This window comes from Chenopodium quinoa, unplaced genomic scaffold (assembly GCF_001683475.1).
Source record: "Chenopodium quinoa cultivar QQ74 unplaced genomic scaffold, ASM168347v1, whole genome shotgun sequence".
In the NCBI taxonomy this organism is placed as follows: Eukaryota; Viridiplantae; Streptophyta; class Magnoliopsida; order Caryophyllales; family Amaranthaceae; genus Chenopodium; species Chenopodium quinoa.
In genome coordinates, this window is record NW_018744062.1 from 419,489 (window position 1) to 437,002 (window position 17,514).

The 17,514-nt window shown below is 34.3% G+C and overlaps 2 protein-coding genes across 4 annotated transcripts; both read left to right on the plus strand.

The window, feature by feature from the left end:
• The first annotated feature begins 3,770 nt into the window (after positions 1 to 3,770).
• Positions 3,771 to 15,768, plus strand: LOC110690649 (protein FAR-RED IMPAIRED RESPONSE 1-like). 3 transcript variants are annotated; one of them, XM_021867503.1, is made up of 4 exons: positions 3,771 to 4,812; positions 4,939 to 5,050; positions 6,084 to 7,374; positions 15,195 to 15,768. In XM_021867503.1, exons 2-4 carry the CDS (start codon positions 4,943 to 4,945, stop codon positions 15,518 to 15,520), a joined length of 1,725 nt encoding a protein of 574 aa, XP_021723195.1. In that variant the 5' UTR covers positions 3,771 to 4,812; positions 4,939 to 4,942; the 3' UTR covers positions 15,521 to 15,768. The 3 variants fall into 3 exon arrangements, with proteins under 3 accessions (XP_021723195.1, XP_021723194.1, XP_021723196.1); XM_021867502.1 differs by having other exon boundaries at positions 3,771 to 5,050; XM_021867504.1 differs by lacking the exon at positions 15,195 to 15,768 and adding an exon at positions 7,699 to 7,814 and having other exon boundaries at positions 3,780 to 5,050.
• Positions 7,848 to 9,305, plus strand: LOC110690650 (protein FAR1-RELATED SEQUENCE 2-like). The gene is made up of 2 exons (XM_021867505.1): positions 7,848 to 8,789; positions 8,889 to 9,305. Exons 1-2 carry the CDS (start codon positions 7,863 to 7,865, stop codon positions 9,192 to 9,194), a joined length of 1,233 nt encoding a protein of 410 aa, XP_021723197.1. The 5' UTR covers positions 7,848 to 7,862; the 3' UTR covers positions 9,195 to 9,305.
• Positions 15,769 to 17,514: the final 1,746 nt, after the last annotated feature.

A 17,514-nucleotide genomic window follows, 5' to 3' on the forward strand; every position in this document is an offset into this window, starting at 1 on the left:
CCGTTCACGGATCATAAAAGGCAACCACGATAAAGGGACAACGATAGGCAACCACGATTGACCCGTGAAGGTTACACCCCATTCATAATCTATAAGATTACTAACTCCATATGGTTCGGAACCACGAAAGGAGGATCGGGGATGATGGTACGAAGTGAGTCATGGAGTCACATTCGCCCGTATTGGCCTCTACTCGATTCTTATAGTGAAAATCATTCCTGCGATCTCAAAGGCATACAATAAAATATTCAATTTGCTCCAAACTATTATTAGGCTAAATTGGTTGAATATTAATGCAACATATTATTCTAAAATATTAGTGATCACTTGATTAAACAATAAGATTAAAAAGGAACCTAAACCGGTTGTCCAAATTATCTTATTAGGCGTGATTTTCAATTACATATTCCCTTTAAACATGCAATATGGTGATCAAAATAAATAATAGAATCAATATTAATATAAAAACCAAATTAATCATAATTCTAACAACATAAAAATCGTTAGAAAAATAACAATAATAAAAAGAGCATGATCCTTACTTTGATTCTGTTTGTTTGCAACTACAAAATAATAAACGAGTTAGTAACTTCAAGGAAATAATAAAACAGTAATTAAATTAAATTAAATTAAATAAGGTTGATTTTGGGGCCAAACCCTCAAACGATTCTACCTTTCACGCCTTGGTTTAAGGACAGATCCTCGAGTAAAATATGGACTCCTTTGAGTGCTTGAAGAAGGAATTTTGAAGTGAAAAGGGTAGGCTAGTGTTTAGGTTAAGAGCATAGAAGAGAGAAAAAATAAGAGTAATCGAATTCTGGTCTCCCCGTACATCAGAAATGAGGGGGTATTTATAGGGAAATGTGCTGAGGGAGCACACGGAACCCTAAAATGATAAAAACCCTAAAAAAGTATCCCGTGACACGGTCAGAATGTACCGTGACACGGTTAGACTGTACCGTCAGACGGTACAAGTTCCCGTGACACGGTCAGTTTTGGAGTGACGCGGGAAATTTTCAGAAAACGGAACGGAAAATGCGTTAAGGGTTTACGCGGAAAGGACACGGAACTTCCCGTGTCACAGGAAGTCCCACCGTCAGACGGGAAGAGTTCTCGTGACACGGTCAAGCTGTACTGTGACACGGTCAGTTCCAGTCCATTTTTCCATCTAAATTCATTTTTAACCCTAATTTCTTTCGGCTTTTTAAGTGCCGATTGATAATTTCGGGCTTTTTCTGACTTTTATTATTCGGGCTAAAATAATAAAAAATAAATAAATAAAATATTTGGGCCAAAAATAATAAATAATAAAATAAAAAGGTTTGGGATTAAAATTAATTAACAAGTTTGGGCTAAAATTAAAACTATGCTTTTACCAAACACCAAGACTGATCCATGGACCTTTCAAAAATATGAATTTAATAAAATACGATTTTTTAAGCACTCTTGGGATTAAATACTAAACCCGACCAATAGTGGCGGTGAAAGGTTATTTATCATCGGGTTTGGTTTCGGGGAGACATTTTTAGGTGTCTACAAAAGCCCCCATTTTTAGGTGTCTACAGAAGCCCGGACGTGGGCTGTAAATGGTCCGATTGTCCCCGGACGTGGGCCGTAGATAAGACCTGCAAAAATAAATTTGCCAATGGACTCGTATACACTGTGATTGACTTGACAACTAACTTGACCAAGTTTGACTTGATGTGACATGACATGTGTATGACTTGTGTGTGTGTGTGTGTGTATATATATATGTGTGTGTGCAGCAAGCAAACGAAAATGCAAAAGCAAAAATTTTCCGTCAATTTTTGTCATGAGTGGAGGATACCGACTTTCTCCCGAAAAAGAAAGATGTGAAAACTGAACTTTTATTTTCGAACTTCCTTCGATGAAAACTTGGAAAAAGTTTTTGAACTTCCACAAAATAAAATAATGAAAAAGGAAAGAAGTTTTGAACTTCCTCCTTGAGCAAGACGAAATAAATCGTATGGATTGAATTGCTTGTCCTGTAAATAATGTATGCATGATGCATGTTCTTAGGCTAGGAGGCTAAGGACAATTACATCATGTGACACGATAGATGAATGAACTTAAGTCATGGAGCTAAGCATCATATGTGGTGTAAAGAAGCGATTTTGAACGTCACTTAGGTCTGGAAGCTAAGCACGTATAGTGATTATTGCATAATGAACGTTGCTTAGGTCAAGGAGCTAAGCACGATATGCTTTGTATGATTAAAAATCATTGATATATAAATGTTTCTTAGCACATTATGCGAAACAATGAACATTGCTCAGGTCAGGAAGCTAAGCAAGTATACAATGTTTCTTCTACTGAATGTTGTCTTCAAATATGATGAAACATGCACAGTGTTGAAACAAGATTTCATGATAAAGGGCTCTTAAAGGGAAGGATGATTTGGATATGAATATGTGAGTGAAGTGTGTGAATGTGATACTAAGGCTGGCTGCAAGGGTTATGGTGATGGAAAGAAATGTGAGAAGAGTCAAAGATGATGGCTCTTTAGGCTGGGTAGGCTAAATGATGTGGGTTCAAGCCCCCAAGTCTAGCTCTAAATGGGTAGGGGTAAACATTGGATATCCTTTGACTCGATCATGCATGGATATGAATATGAATGTGGCCGCACCTCGATGTGAGGTTGCCTACGTATCCGTTAGGAATCAGGCCGAACGTAGCTCTAACTGAACTTTGCACAAGTGTATGTACACCTCAAAGAGGTCTTTCAAGGGTTGTTTGTAAAGATTTTTTAAAATTTAAAAGATAAAGAGTATGCGAGGATGATAAAGATGAAAAGAGTATGCGAGGATGATAAAGATGTGAAGCAAAGAACCCTAACGCTGTTGTTTGTAAAGATTTTTAAAAATTTAAAAGATAAAAATCATTTAACTTTTAAAGGTAATAAATTAGGAAAATATCCTATTTAGAATAAATGATTTCCAATATATAATCTATTCAAAATTTAAAAAGATAGAAATTTAGGAAAAAGATCATAATTAGAATAAGTGATTTCCAATATTAAAATGCAATTTCTATACTTAAAATATATTGATTCCATAATTTTTGTTTATTGATTAGTTCGAATCATTGTCCAGGTTCATCGTATTATAATTTGCCATCGAAGTAAATTCTATTATAATAATTGGAAATGTCCAATGTTACGTTTGGTCATTATCTTTTTATAATTAATAAAATTCAGTTAAAGTTATGTCATATTTGTATTTGGGTCAATACCTTTTTTTATCACAAACAGTGTTTATAATTCGATCTCCGATTTTTTGGATCAAAAAAAGTTATGAAAAAAAATGTGTTACAGTTTCTTCTCAGATTTTCATGACGAACATATATTACCGAAAAAGTTTAAATTTTTTATTTCTTATACCTTAAATCGCTATATTCGAATCCGATGCTTGATTTTATACAATTAAAATCTATAATTCAAAGATTAAGAATCCACCCACAGGATGATAGAAACCGATTATGTGTACCATAAAATTGCGAAATGGCTATATAAATCAAGCCTATTTTTCGATCACAATTGATGCGCGATTGAAATTAAGGTACATGGAACATAAAATCGTGGTTGATTTCATTATTTGATGAAAAATTTGGATGAACTAGGAAGAACATTGATGAACATCGAAGAATGACGAAGAACAAATTTTCGATTTTTAATTTTTTTTATTCTTAATTTTAGATTTTATTAAAATTAGATTTAGATAAAATAATTTCGAAATTAAATTAAAAATTTCAGAAAATCAATAATTGAAATTTGAAAAATAAGAAAATGAATTAGAAAAGCAAAATACCTTAACTATCCTTAAATAAGGTTTGACCAAGCTAAAAAAATAAATCTAAAAACAACCAATGAAAATTAAGTATAGTGATGGTCATTGTGAGAGTGACCGAGGAAGTATGTACCTAGGGCTGGCAAAAGCTGACCCGACCCGACAACCCGACCCGAACCCAACCCGAAATAAATGGGTTTTGATAGAGATTTTCAACCCGTTTATGTAATTGGGTCAACCCGAACCCGACCCGAAGTTAAATGGGTCGGGTTTAGGTTGAAAATCCCAACCCGAAACCAACCCGCATAAACCCGTTTATTTAATTGGGTCGGTTTCAGGTCGGGTCAACCCGAACCCAACCCGCTTAACTTAATAAAAAAATAATAAACGCTTAACATAATGTACCACTACCTGGTATGGGATATGCCCAACCCATACCATAATAAAAAAATAATTTTTGCAATTTTTTTAAAGCTAAAAAGAAAAAAAATAAGTAAAAGTGACAGGAGGGGGTAAAAGGCTGAAACCCGCTAAATTGAATCCAACTCGCGCGAAAGGTATTACGAAGGCCGGAAAACCGCTTAAACTATATCCAAGAAAAACAGAGTAGATCTGGTTCCGCAACCTGTCAACTGTATGAAGAAGAGATCGTTCTTCTCAATTTTAGGGTTTATTTTTGTTAATTGAAACATTATGAGTGAATTGGTTGGGTTATAATTACTCCTTTTGAGTAGTATAAGTGGATTTTCGTATCAGTGGGTTTTGGTAGTGTTGTTTTCAATTTCTTCGTAGTTTTTTTGAAGTATCTATGTAATTTGTGTTGGAGCTATGTTTTAATCTCTAAATAATTTCTTTTTTGCACAATTATTTAATTATTTTGTAAATAATATACTGCAATATGGGGAGTATATGATAGAAGTTGTTGGATCTTAGTAGGCCAATTTTATGAGCTGTTGAACTTTCGGTGAACTTGTTAAGGCCATTATAAATTTCCTTGAATTTGGAGGTGGGCTTAATTTCTGAATTGAATTTAGTATAATTCCTTAGTTCTAAATTGACATTAATACATTATTTGGAGTTGGTATATTTGCTTTGTTTGATATGGTCCTTGACTCACAAACTTGTATTGTAGTGACATGGCTTTAGTTGATGATGATTTCAACCATTCGGAGCATGGTTCGGAGGAGGGCTTTTGTACTCCTCTTCGATGTGTGGTTGAGACTCAAGAAGGACAGATTCACGAGGTATAATTAGTTTTGTGCCTCTATGTTTTTTTATGTTCTAACATGTCAAAGTTGTTTTGTGGGCATTGTTAATACATGTACATCATTTTAAATCAAGTGAATTGGAGTACAGAAATTATATATGTGAATTGGAGTACAGAACAGAAATTATATATAGGAAGCAAAAATAATGCATGACACAAAACAGTAAGCTAATGGGTAATCATCCGAAACTACAAAGGTGTAAGGCCAACGGTTTGCCTCAACATTCAACTGCAATAAATTTTTAAAACACATTAGTACTTTTCTAGCAAAGAACTGACAAATTTGTTCAGTTCCTAAAAATCAGAAATTTGCTTGATTATAACTTGAATACCTGCTGTTTACCATCAGGACTTGAACTTTAGAAATATTGAACTTTGAAAGCTTATATTATTTGTGTTTGTTTCTTTTTTATGTGAAGGAAACTTCGTAATAGATTGTTCACATAGCAATCTTTCCTGTTTGGATGTGAGAAACAGAGTTCATACAATAGGACAACAATAAAGAAACCCAATATATCAAAATAGGATGTTTTTTAGAAAACCATGTAAGTGTGAACTTAAATAGAAGCTTAATACACCACTTGCTCCACAAAGTATTCAATGAAGGTTGAAGACACCTCAGATAATTTTGTCATTTTGTTTCAATTAAATCATCTTCACTTAACTGAAGTTTATCCTACTACAGTATTTATGCTCCTTACACCTACCAAACTTTATACAATAAATCTACAATTGGTCTTGAAGAGTAGTAAGAGCAATCCAATGAATCATAGCAATTATAAGTAACCTCTGTCAAAGTAACAATGCCAGAAAACAATGTAAGAATAGATGATTTCCTAAACACATGAGGTGAAAGATCCTTATAAGGTCTGTGAGCCTGTAGATAATCAGAAATATTGAACTTCCTTATAAGGTCTGTTATACTTGTCAAAGTTGTTTTGTGGGCAGTTTTAATTGTAGACTTCCTCATTAGAGCATTTAAAGTTTAATGTATTGTGTTTATTTGGCAGGTGGAGTTGTTATCAACCCCTATTGATTCAGTTGTAGATGAATTCAACCATTTGGAGGAGGGCTTTTGTACTCCTTTACGTTGTGTAGTTGAGAATGAAGAAGGACAGGTTGAAGATAAACTTAACGACCCTGAAGTAGGTATGGTTTTCAGTAGTTGGGAGGAGGCTGACAAATTCTGGAGGCAGTACGGGAAGCAGCGAGGTTTTGGTGTGCTACGTGCAGCTGGTAATTACAAAACTGAGAATGGTAGAAGTGATAAAACTAAGCTGAGGAGTTACATATGGAGATGTGAATGTGCTGGGCAGCCTGATATAAGACGAAAAGTTAATGGGAAAAGGGTTTATGGTGGTGGTTTAAGTTTGCAATTAAATCGTAGGAAGACGAAGAAATGTGGTTGTCTTGTGCAAATGAGGGCAGCTTGTAAGCAGGATGGTTCATGGGAAGTTAAGAAGGCAGTTGTAGTGCATGTGAATCACAATCCTACTCCCCGGAAGTCGAGATATATTTCAATGTTTCGGCAAGGTGAAATAAATAGTGTGGTTAAGAGGAAGCTCTTTAATGACTGCAGTGCGGGCAGTAAAGTGACACAAGTACATCGTAATTTGGCAAAAGAGAGGGGCGGAGTTGAGAACATGGCCATAACCGAAAGAGACCTAAGGAATGTTCTAGCTAAGGAGAAGAAGTTTAAGATGAGTGGTGGTGATGCAAATGCAATGCTTGCCTATTTTGATAAGATGAGTGCCGATAATCAGAACTTCTTTCACAAATATAGGGTAGATGATGAGGGTAGGTTGACCGATGTGATGTGGGTTGATGCCCGGAGTAGGGTAGCGTATGAGGAGTTTGGGGATGTTGTGTGCTTTGACTCGACATACATTACTAATGAGTATAAGCTGCCTTTTTCTAATTTTGTTGGTGTCAATCATCATGGCCAGACCATATTATTAGGATGTGCCCTTGTATCTCACGAGGACACCGACACATTTGTGTGGTTGTTTAACAATTGGAAAGAGTGCATGAGTGGCAAAGTCCCTGGTGGTTTCTTGACAGATCAGTGTCCGACAATGAGAAAAGCATTGAGTATTGTAATGCCCGGTGCGAAGCATAGGCGGTGTTTGTGGCATATTCTTAACAACTTCGGCACCAAATTGGGAAAGTATTCGAAGTATGAAGAATTCCATGACGTTCTGCTTAATGTCATATATGACAGTTTGACCGAAGAAGAATTTGAGGTTAATTGGACCCTAGCAATGGAGTCATATGGTCTTGCAAATGACGACTGGCTTACAGGTAAAACTGAAAATACATCTTATTTTAATGTGCAATAGTTATTGATAGGTATGGACAGCATTATAATCTCTTGAAATATTTCTGGATTGCTAGACTGAGAATTTAAAGCATGAATGTGTTTTTTTTTTTTTTTTTTGGGTGTTTATTCTAGATTAAAAGTGCAATCGAATACTCTACATTGTTAGAATTCCTAGATATGACTGTTAAGTTAATCTTCAGCCATCATAAGATGTCTTAGTCAGTCACTAACAATCTAAGAATTAGGACCTACTGCTGCGGAATTCTAACAATCTGTTTTTTTTTTTTTTTTTTTTCTTTTTATAGTGTTGTATGATGAAAGACATATGTGGATACCGGCTTATATGAAGCATTTGTTTTGGGCGGGTATGAAGACTACACAGCGCTCATAGAGCATAAATAGCTTTTTTGATAAATATGTAAAGAGCGACACTTGTTTGTATGAGTTTGTAGAAAGGTATTGCGATGCTATGGAGAATCGGGTGAATTCGGAGAAAGAAGCTGATGCAAACTCTGCAATGAGGGTCAGACATGTCCTTACGACTTTCCCTTTTGAAAAGGTTTTTCAAAAGTTCTACACAGATGCTAAATTTGAAGAAATACAGGAGCAGTTGGCAAGGCTGTTGTATGTCAGCGTTGTTTCCAAAACAGAATTGTGTGGTAATGTTGTTGAGCACTCTGTGGAAGATAGAGTATGGATCTATCTTAAAGACCAGAGGAAGGAGATTCCTATTGACAAGAAGAGAGTTTACAGGGTCCATTTCAACATTGAAACCAAAGAGGCGGCTTGTGAGTGTAAGTTATTTGAGTGTCACGGAATTATGTGCAGGCATCAATTCAAGGTGTATGATGTGAATGACATAACTGAAATTCCCAAGAAGTATATATTAAGGCGTTGGCGTAAAGATGTTCAAAGGCGTCACACTCGAGTGAAGGTGGCTTATCATGATCCTTCAAAAACAGAGGAAGTCAAGAGGTTTGATAGCCTGATGGTCCGTTTTGAGAGACTTTGTCTTAAAGCATCAGCGCAACAAAAGTATGTTGAAATGGCTCTTGAAGGACTTTCCAATTTAGAGGAATCCATTGATGCTGCCATCATGGAAGCAACTGATGATGCTAATGTAGCCATGCCATCTGAGGATGCAATGCCATGTGATGATATCATGACCGAGGGTTATAGTAATGTTGTTGGTGTCGAGGATATAGACCTTACACCACATGTTGTACTAGCAACTAAGTCTACTGACTTACCTACTCATGTTGGGGACCCTCTTTCACGCAAGAAAAAGGCCCATAGGCCAAGGACTAAAAGATTCCTAGCCTGTACAGAAAAGAAATGGAAGAAAGCATCTACTTCGGTGCAGCAACAAACTCAAGCTACTGCATCAGGCATTCCGGTAATATTACTTGCTCTTAACTATTTATATGCTAAATATATGTCTTCTATTTTGGTGGCTTACAAATTTTCTATATTTTTTTTTGTGTCTTTTATGAAGGTTCACTGTTATGGCTTGAATGTTGATGAACCTGTGACTCCAATTTCGAAGCCAAGGAAAAAAAGAGCTAGGAAGGCCAAGGCCAACACTGATGTACAATTAGTGCAATCTGTTTTTGGTAATGATGGGCCGGTGTTAAGTCCACAAAATCGGTGGGTTGGAGGTATTGGATATGGTCCGGCCTACGGTGAACTTTGCTACTTCACTAGGTCTTATAATAATTGTCCAAACTGGGTAGCACGGGATGTCCTTCCATTTGTTTCCGGTGCTGGACTTTATACAATGGCAACAACACCTTCCAATTAGAGGGCCTATATTTCCCAAACCTTAGAGGGCCTATTTTTGTATAAAGCTACATTTAACTTATATTCCTATTATAAGCTTCCCCTTCAAAAAAAAAAAAAAAAAAAAAAAAAAGCTTTGGCCTGTTTTGCTAATCTAATCTTATGTAAAATCGAATTATTGCTTCTGATAATATTAGTTTATGTGTTGAAATCACTAATATAAATTTTCTGATAATATTAGTTTATGTTTCTGATAATTTTCTAGTACATTTATTCTAGATATAATACAGTTATTATACACCACAAAATGAATGTTTTTAAAAAAATTGATACATATCTTATAAGTCACTATTTCTTTAATTTTCCTTTCCCCGGAAGGACATACATATATCTTATCTTTACTAATTGAATTTCTTTACTTCTTGTAAATCTTATCTTATACTTCGTATATATGAAGAGTGGTTGATATTAATTTACTTTGAGTTAAACCTTTAATTTACTTTGTACCTTTTGCCCAAGTTTTGCTTAGAAATTGATTACCGTTAATATAAATTAGTATACTGTTATATTGTAGATAGACATTGTTGTTTTTCAGGAAGCTACTGTTATATTTTAAGTACATACTGTTATTGAATTGAAACGGATATTTTTTTCCTTAAAAGGACAAAATCAACTTATCTTATACTTCGTATATATGTAGAGTTATTGATATTAGTTTCATTTGAATGTAAACCAAGTGTTTTGCCCTACAGGTATACTTTGAAATTGATTACCGTTAATATATATAAGTGTACTGTACTCCCTCCGTTTTTAAAAAAGTTGTTCCATTTCTCTTGGACACGCAAGTAGATGATATCTTTGATCGAGATGATTTCAACAAGTATGAATTGTAACAACTGAAAATTAATAATGTATTCATCGAGATGATTTCAACAAATATCTACAAGACTATTTTTTGGACAAAAGAATAGTGCAAAAAATAGAATTAGAGCAAGTGTTTAAAAACGAAGGGAGTACTTTGTATATATAAAGAGTTATTGATATTAATTTACTTTGAATTTAAACCTTTAGTTTTAACATTTAGGTATACTTTGAACTTGATTAATGATTATAGAGTTAATTATACAGTTATATTATACATAGATACAGTTATATTCCTAGTAGGTACCGTTATTTAATTGATCCATTCTTATTTAATTGACTCAAAATTTAGGATGAGTCACTAGTAAAAGCAGAATGTTATTACAAACTTCAAATACGACTCTAGGACAAACTACTTTACAAATATTTGTTACTTTAATACTACAAAGTAAGAAATTATAGAATCAACTGGCATCCCAATAATTATAACTAATTACAAAATATTTAATAGTTCATTTCAATATTTAATTAGATTGAATGGACGCATATACTTATACGTTGAAGTGACATAGTTATGGCCGAATGAAGTGCTCGAATCTTCGCCGTTCAAATCCTTCTCGCTCTATATGGGCGTGAAGGTATGACCCATCTTCAATTCCTGCTTCCTCAACCGTCACACGATCATCCAAGTTGACCCCATTTAGCCACAATCGGACTCGTTGTTCATCTACGTTTCAGTCGGTGGCCCATCGTTTATATAAACTCAAAATGGGTGTATTGTTTGATGCTCTAAATTTGTAAGTGTTGCGACGTTCAAATAAATCAGATATGTGAAACAGTTTACGATTGGTGGTATTTACTCCCACTGGTCGAACAGAAATAGACTTCCCTTCCTATGCGTAACAGTATAGAGGTAGTAAATAACAGTATGTAGAACAAATTTAATCAAATACAATAACAACATAACAGTATAATATTGTAATATTGATAAACGTTAAATATCATTCATACTACAATAAACTTTATGTACTTACAGTGTTATAGGCTAGAACTATTTCATTACTGCAGAAATCTCTGTCAAAGGGTGTCTCTGTAGGCGTAAGAAGTTGACCTTTGTGATAAAAGCGCAAGATGCTTGGCCTAACTCCGGCCCTTTGTGCATAATGAATAAAGGTGGAATCGAAAGTTTCCTCCAAATCCAATATGTACACTATACCTTGATCATCCATGGTTTTATTCGATTAACTAAACTACCAACATTTAGACATAATCAACATAGCAACAAACCATAAAACATAATCTACCAAAGATACCAGCTTAAGTAAAGATAATTAACCATACTAAATTACTCCATTAATTTGATAAAGAAAAACCAAACGTATCACATGATATTAGTGAGTACATTTGTGTACTTTAATGCGACCCCCATATTTTCAATTTCCCATTGCTATTATCCACGTAATAGGTCTTCACGTTTAGGGCAATCTTGGTGTACTTGTATGCTATCCCCTTTTTTTTTTTGGGTTTTGCTTCCCTACAGATGTCCCTAAAGCAACATCCACCAAGAGCTTCCGACGTATACACTTCGGCAGTGGTTCTTTCCTGACCTTGATGTCAAATGGCTGCAATAATTTAATGTATGATCATTAACAAAAAATTTATGTACATACGAAATTTAATAAGTAATGAAAATTTGTATTAGCATTACCTCTTGATTATTGGGTTGGTCTGCCATTTCCTTTAGCCAAGAATTTGAAATGATGTACCATAGTATGACAAACAAGTTTCTTATATAGGCACCATGTACCCCTACGTACTTTAATAGCCTTTGAATTTAATAGTACAAGTTTAGGCTGCACACATTTTATTGTCTTATTTGATAAAAAAATTGACAGTTCAACAATAATCAGTATGTCATGTCTTCTCATGAAAATAGTTTGATTATAGTTTGACTAAGTGTATTACTCGTTTTACTACCGTGTATTTTATTATTGTTACTATAAATTCAAGAAAACGTGAATTTTATTGTTTTGTTCTTTCTTTTCAGACCCTTTAAAAAAGGAAAAATAAATTTATTAATTAGTTTTATGCTATTGTATTATTTTTATATGTCACCTTACTTCTTTATAATTGCTCTTTTTTTTACTCAAGCAGTGAACTTCACAAAATTTCAACTATGGCAGAAGTTCAAAATTATAACAATGTCAACCAAATCCTCCCTTCCGGGTATTACATCGTACCACCATCCAAAAATACCATTTTCTAGGAGCCACCAAAAAATCTATCCAGAGCTCAATTTTAATGACTTTAAGTACTTTATCCCATCCCCCGAAACGGGTATAATGGTTCCCGTCAAAGAAGAGGTGCTGAGGGCCATTGTTTTCAGTCCCGAATCACCTTGGGAGGAAAATCTGAAGGCCATGGTAATGATTAGTGAAGATGGTAAATCTAAACCAATTCATCTGCCGAACATTGTTGATCTTGTTGGAATAGTTAAATTGCCAAGTACTTTTTGGAAATTAGAAAAGTGGTGTCTTGATTATAGTAGTAGTTGTGCTACAAAATTAGTACCTTCATTTCTTGAGAAGATAGCCGACCCAACTCCGGACCTGAAATTCGAGGGCCCGGTTTACTCTTTGGGTTTGGAGAAGGTTCAGTCTGTGATGGGCTCCTTCACTGACGGACTTCAAATTTTTTACTCAACTGATCGTATATCGTCTATCGACTATATGATTTTTAATGGTAGGGACAACATTATGTTTAAGTACAAGAGGTTCATGACGGTTCGCCTTGAACCGGAGTACGTGCCGGGGTTGCTAGAGTTTCCCATAGGTTGTTGCATAATAGTGTGGAACACTAGAGGTGTTAGTAGACCATCTTTTGTAGAAAACCTTGCAAGATTGATTTGTCTCCATCATCCAACCATGGTCATACTAACCGAAGTTTGAGTTAGCAAAATCCATGCAGTCAATGTGGCTAATAGCTTTGGGAATTCCATGAATTGGGAGATAGTTGAAAGCATGGGCTTAAGTGGGGGTATTATTGTCATATGGGACACACTTAAGAGTACGGCAAAGGAAGTCCATATCAAAGGCGCTGACAAATTACCGATCCTAATGACGGGAGGAATTGTGGTATTAATTTATATTAATTCATAACAACAATTTTATTTGGGATTTATATGTTATTACATAAGTAAATGAATTAATAACAAATCTAATTTATTGACAGCCTGTAAGGGTCGTAGAGGAAGGTGGCCCGTGTATTGATGACCAAGGTGCGGTGGACGAAGATGGGATGGCTTCGTTCAACTAAGCTGTTATTTAGTTTTAAGTACGGTTAAATTTAAGAACTGAACTGTTTTAGTATTTTCAAGTACCGTTATATGTAACGTAGATTTGTTTTCATAGTGGTTTTTTATCACAATGGTAAATCTTGTGTTGTCATTCGAATATTGTAATTTGTGTTTTATTATATTGTCATTTAAGTTTTATTATTAATTTTGAATAGCCCATCTGTTTTGCTAAAGTATTTACATAATTTAATTTGGATGTAGAAGTTTATCACTCATATTAACATTATACTAAACTGTTCCTCCTACAAATTAAAAACCAAAATTGGCACCGACATAGTAAAGTAGCACAAGTAAAACCTAAGTTCTTATGTTAATCATCTATAGCTTCATTTACTATTGATAAACAACTATTGTTATGCATAAACAGCTAAAAGTATGTCCAATACTATTACTTTATTTTCGTATATGAAAGAGTTGGTATTAAAATGATAATGACAGAGGTCCAATTGTATTTTTGGTAAATATATATTGCCCGGAAGTTCTTTTTCGATAAAATGGAAACAATTCAACTTTCATGTCTTAGGTAATTGAGTTAACTTAATTACAATCAAATAAGAGACAGATCAAATTCAAAGCTTTTGTATCTAATACATACATATATTATAATCACTTCGCATAGTTTGTATTTCTACTACTTAGATGTATAACAATAGAATATAAAACTTACATATACAATAATATCGGTTTAAATATGAACTTCGTTAACATTATAAGTATACCATCATATTATAAATCGATATTGTTATATTATAAGTTGAAACTGTTCTATTATCTAAAGATACTGTTATATTCTAATACATACATATATTTGTTAATTTTATTATTTAACTTATTTTACTTTTATATATTCTACATTGGCGTTGTTATACTCTAGATAGATACAGTTATAATATAGATAAATACAGTTATATTATAGATAAATACTGTTATATTTAGGTTATATACTGTTTGATTGAAGTTAGATACTGTTATTTTCTTCGTAGATAATATTCTCTATTTGCTACAGTGTTGTAATCAATTCTTACAATAAAACGCAAACATCGTATATATGACACTCTTTTCTATTGCCAACTTAATTTGTTAAACCCCACCTTAATATTCAAATATCAATACTCCATTATCATCACTCAACAATGGATACATACTCAAATTCCACATAATTAACATTATTGGCTATGGTTAAACCTTTTAATCCAACATGGTATGATTTCATTTCACCTCCGCTCCGTCGTCAAGAACAAGAAGATGATATGGTGGCGACGTTGAGGAATTGGGTAGATACAATCATTCCTTTAGCAACATCACACCTCAACGGAGCACCCCCTATTCAAGCCTTGTTGGGATATCTAACTTTGAAAGCTCGTAACCAGTCCTTGATGTTCTCCCATCAATTGGCTACGATTAGCCGTACCTATTTTGTAATGCAAGGTTTGGAGTTTCATCCCTATTTTCCATACTTAAGCCCTTTTAAGATAAATAATCCTATGAAATTCCTAAAAGAGGCTTATTGCTTAATGTACTACATGGTTGATTTGTACAAGATATGTTTTTCAATTAATTTAGGAGAGTTGCGTCGTTATATTTGGCGTTGCAACAACAACGACCCTAAGTTTCGCCACCTCTGTAATTTCTTCACTTTATTCATGGGACTTGACGAGTGGAATGCGGTTGTTGACTACCTCATCAGTACTCATGGAGTGTGTTGGGCATTGTTGGTTGTTGGGAGAGAGTTTGCATCTGCTCATATTACAGAAAATTATTTAGTAACAGTTGAGTGGCTCAAATTTGGTGAAAGTGATTTTGTAGAAGTTTTTGAGAACAATCAAGTGGAATACAACTCTTTCAAGGCCGCAATTTGTACGATCAACGGAGTAGACATTACCAATCATCCAGATTTGATGAATCGTCCACCGTATAGAAAAGATGGCTTTCCTTCCGCTTATGTCGATAACATGTCCAATGCTGTTCTAACCTATGTTGAGAAAGTAGATGACGGTTGGTGTCGCGGGTCTTCTACATCCGAGGTTGAAGGAGATTCCAGTGATGATGGTAAGGATTGGTGTCGTAGTTCTTCCACATCTGAGGTTGAGATCAGAGGTGATTACAGTGATGATGATGATGATGATTTCTGAGATTTGATGAGTCATCCCTCTTAGCAAATATGGGTTTCCTTATTGTCTTTGTTTGGTATCCAATCTAGTAAAATTGTTAATTATAGCATTTTATGTTAAGATCTGCTAATTATGTCATTATTAATGTGATATTAATCTAATAGGTGAACTGCTATGTTGTTTTCCAAAGGACTTGAGGCTAGTTATGTTTATTTTATGTTTTAGTTAAGGACTTATTAATCTATGTAATTGTTTTTATTTGGATCCTTATCAATTACTTGGTGGAGTTTTATTTAATTTTATTGCACTTAAAGGGGCTTCTCCATATGCAGAATATTTAATTGTGTTGTCAACTCAAACTGAACCTACAATGTAGCCTAAAGTACTTTAATTTATTTACAAAACCCAATGAAGCTGACTTTCACCACCTGCACAAGCTATTTCTGCACATATAATTGTATGTCTACTGTTCACAACTTATTTTTAGGTATGACCTTGAACTTGGTGTTCTGTTACATATTAATACATACTATTATATTCACATAAAATACAGTTTACGTTTATTACATACTGTTATACATAAAATAATATTGTTTTGGTTGTTACGAAGTACAGGGGTAGTAAAAATAAAGAATTGGAACAAAATACATGGATGTCATGTTAACAAAAAGTTAATTATCACTACAACCAATGAAATATGAGAATATGAGCTTCTAAATAATTTCCCTCCAAATGTTGGTCTATTGTATAATGTTTTCCCGCCAACATTACCACTCTTTACCTTAATATATTACCACTCACTCTTCAAAATATTGAAAAACCTTTCATTTCTTATTTCAACATTAACCATGAATGAAATAATTGTTCCACGGGAAATGTTCCGGAATCACGCTTTGAAGCCGGTTCCCTCCACTTTCAAGTCACCAAGTAGGAAGTCCAAATCAATTGGTATTCTTTTATATCCTACCTCTACCTCTCAAAATAGTCTTAAAGTAAGGTTCCTTCGAAAGATGGAGTTGTTGAATTTCATTCTTATCCCATACAATATTGAATCATGTTCAAGTAGCCTAATTGAAGTGCTATCAAATGGTCAAATTCGGCCATTTCATGTTCCAGACATGTCCGATCTTGCATTGTTTCCGAAACAAATTAAGGTGTACTTTGAGTGGTTACTTAATAATGCCACCATAGAGGACTTGTTTACTCGAATAGATAGTGTATTAGCACTCAACTTCCCCCGAATTAACAACTTCGTGACAAAATATGTCACCGGGTGTAGGTATGCCACCTCCTTTAAGAGCTTCTCGGACAGGATTGAGTTACTCTCCATGGGAAGGTTTTGTGGCAAACGCATGTTGATGATAATGAAGTCAGTGAACACAACATCTGATGGTAGAGATGGTCGAACATTTACATGTGACTTGGAAGTCAATTCTAATAGAAAAGAAACTTGTTGTGCTAAAATTAAAGTAGAATTCAAAATTCTTTTCTGGAATTGCAAAGGAATGTCTGATCAATTCTTCCATTCCCGAGATGCCAAAGTTATTTTCACCTTACAACCAGATATCTTAGTCCTCACTGAAACACGTGTGTCAAACTTCATATTCAAATTGATACTACGAGATATGCAACACTACTCCTCAGCAACTACTGAACCAGAAGGTGTTTGTGGAGGAATTGCAATTATAAACATTAGCAACAAATGCAATATGGTTGAAGTCAAACAAAGCCCTAATCAATGGCAAGGGAATTTAGTATTGCAAAGTTGTTAATTTAGTTTGTATTAGTTATGAATGTATTCATGTGGCGAAAAAAAAAATTGTTTACTTAATCAATGGCAAAGGGAATTTATTTTGTATTCATATGGCGAAAAAAAAAATAGTTTACTTAATATTCCGGCCTGAAGTTGCAACAATACTACTGAAAATTTTCTAAACAATTCATGGCTAGTCAGTGAAGCAATGACTTAAATATTAATTAGGAGTTAAGCTTTAGAAAGCTTGGGTTAATATGTT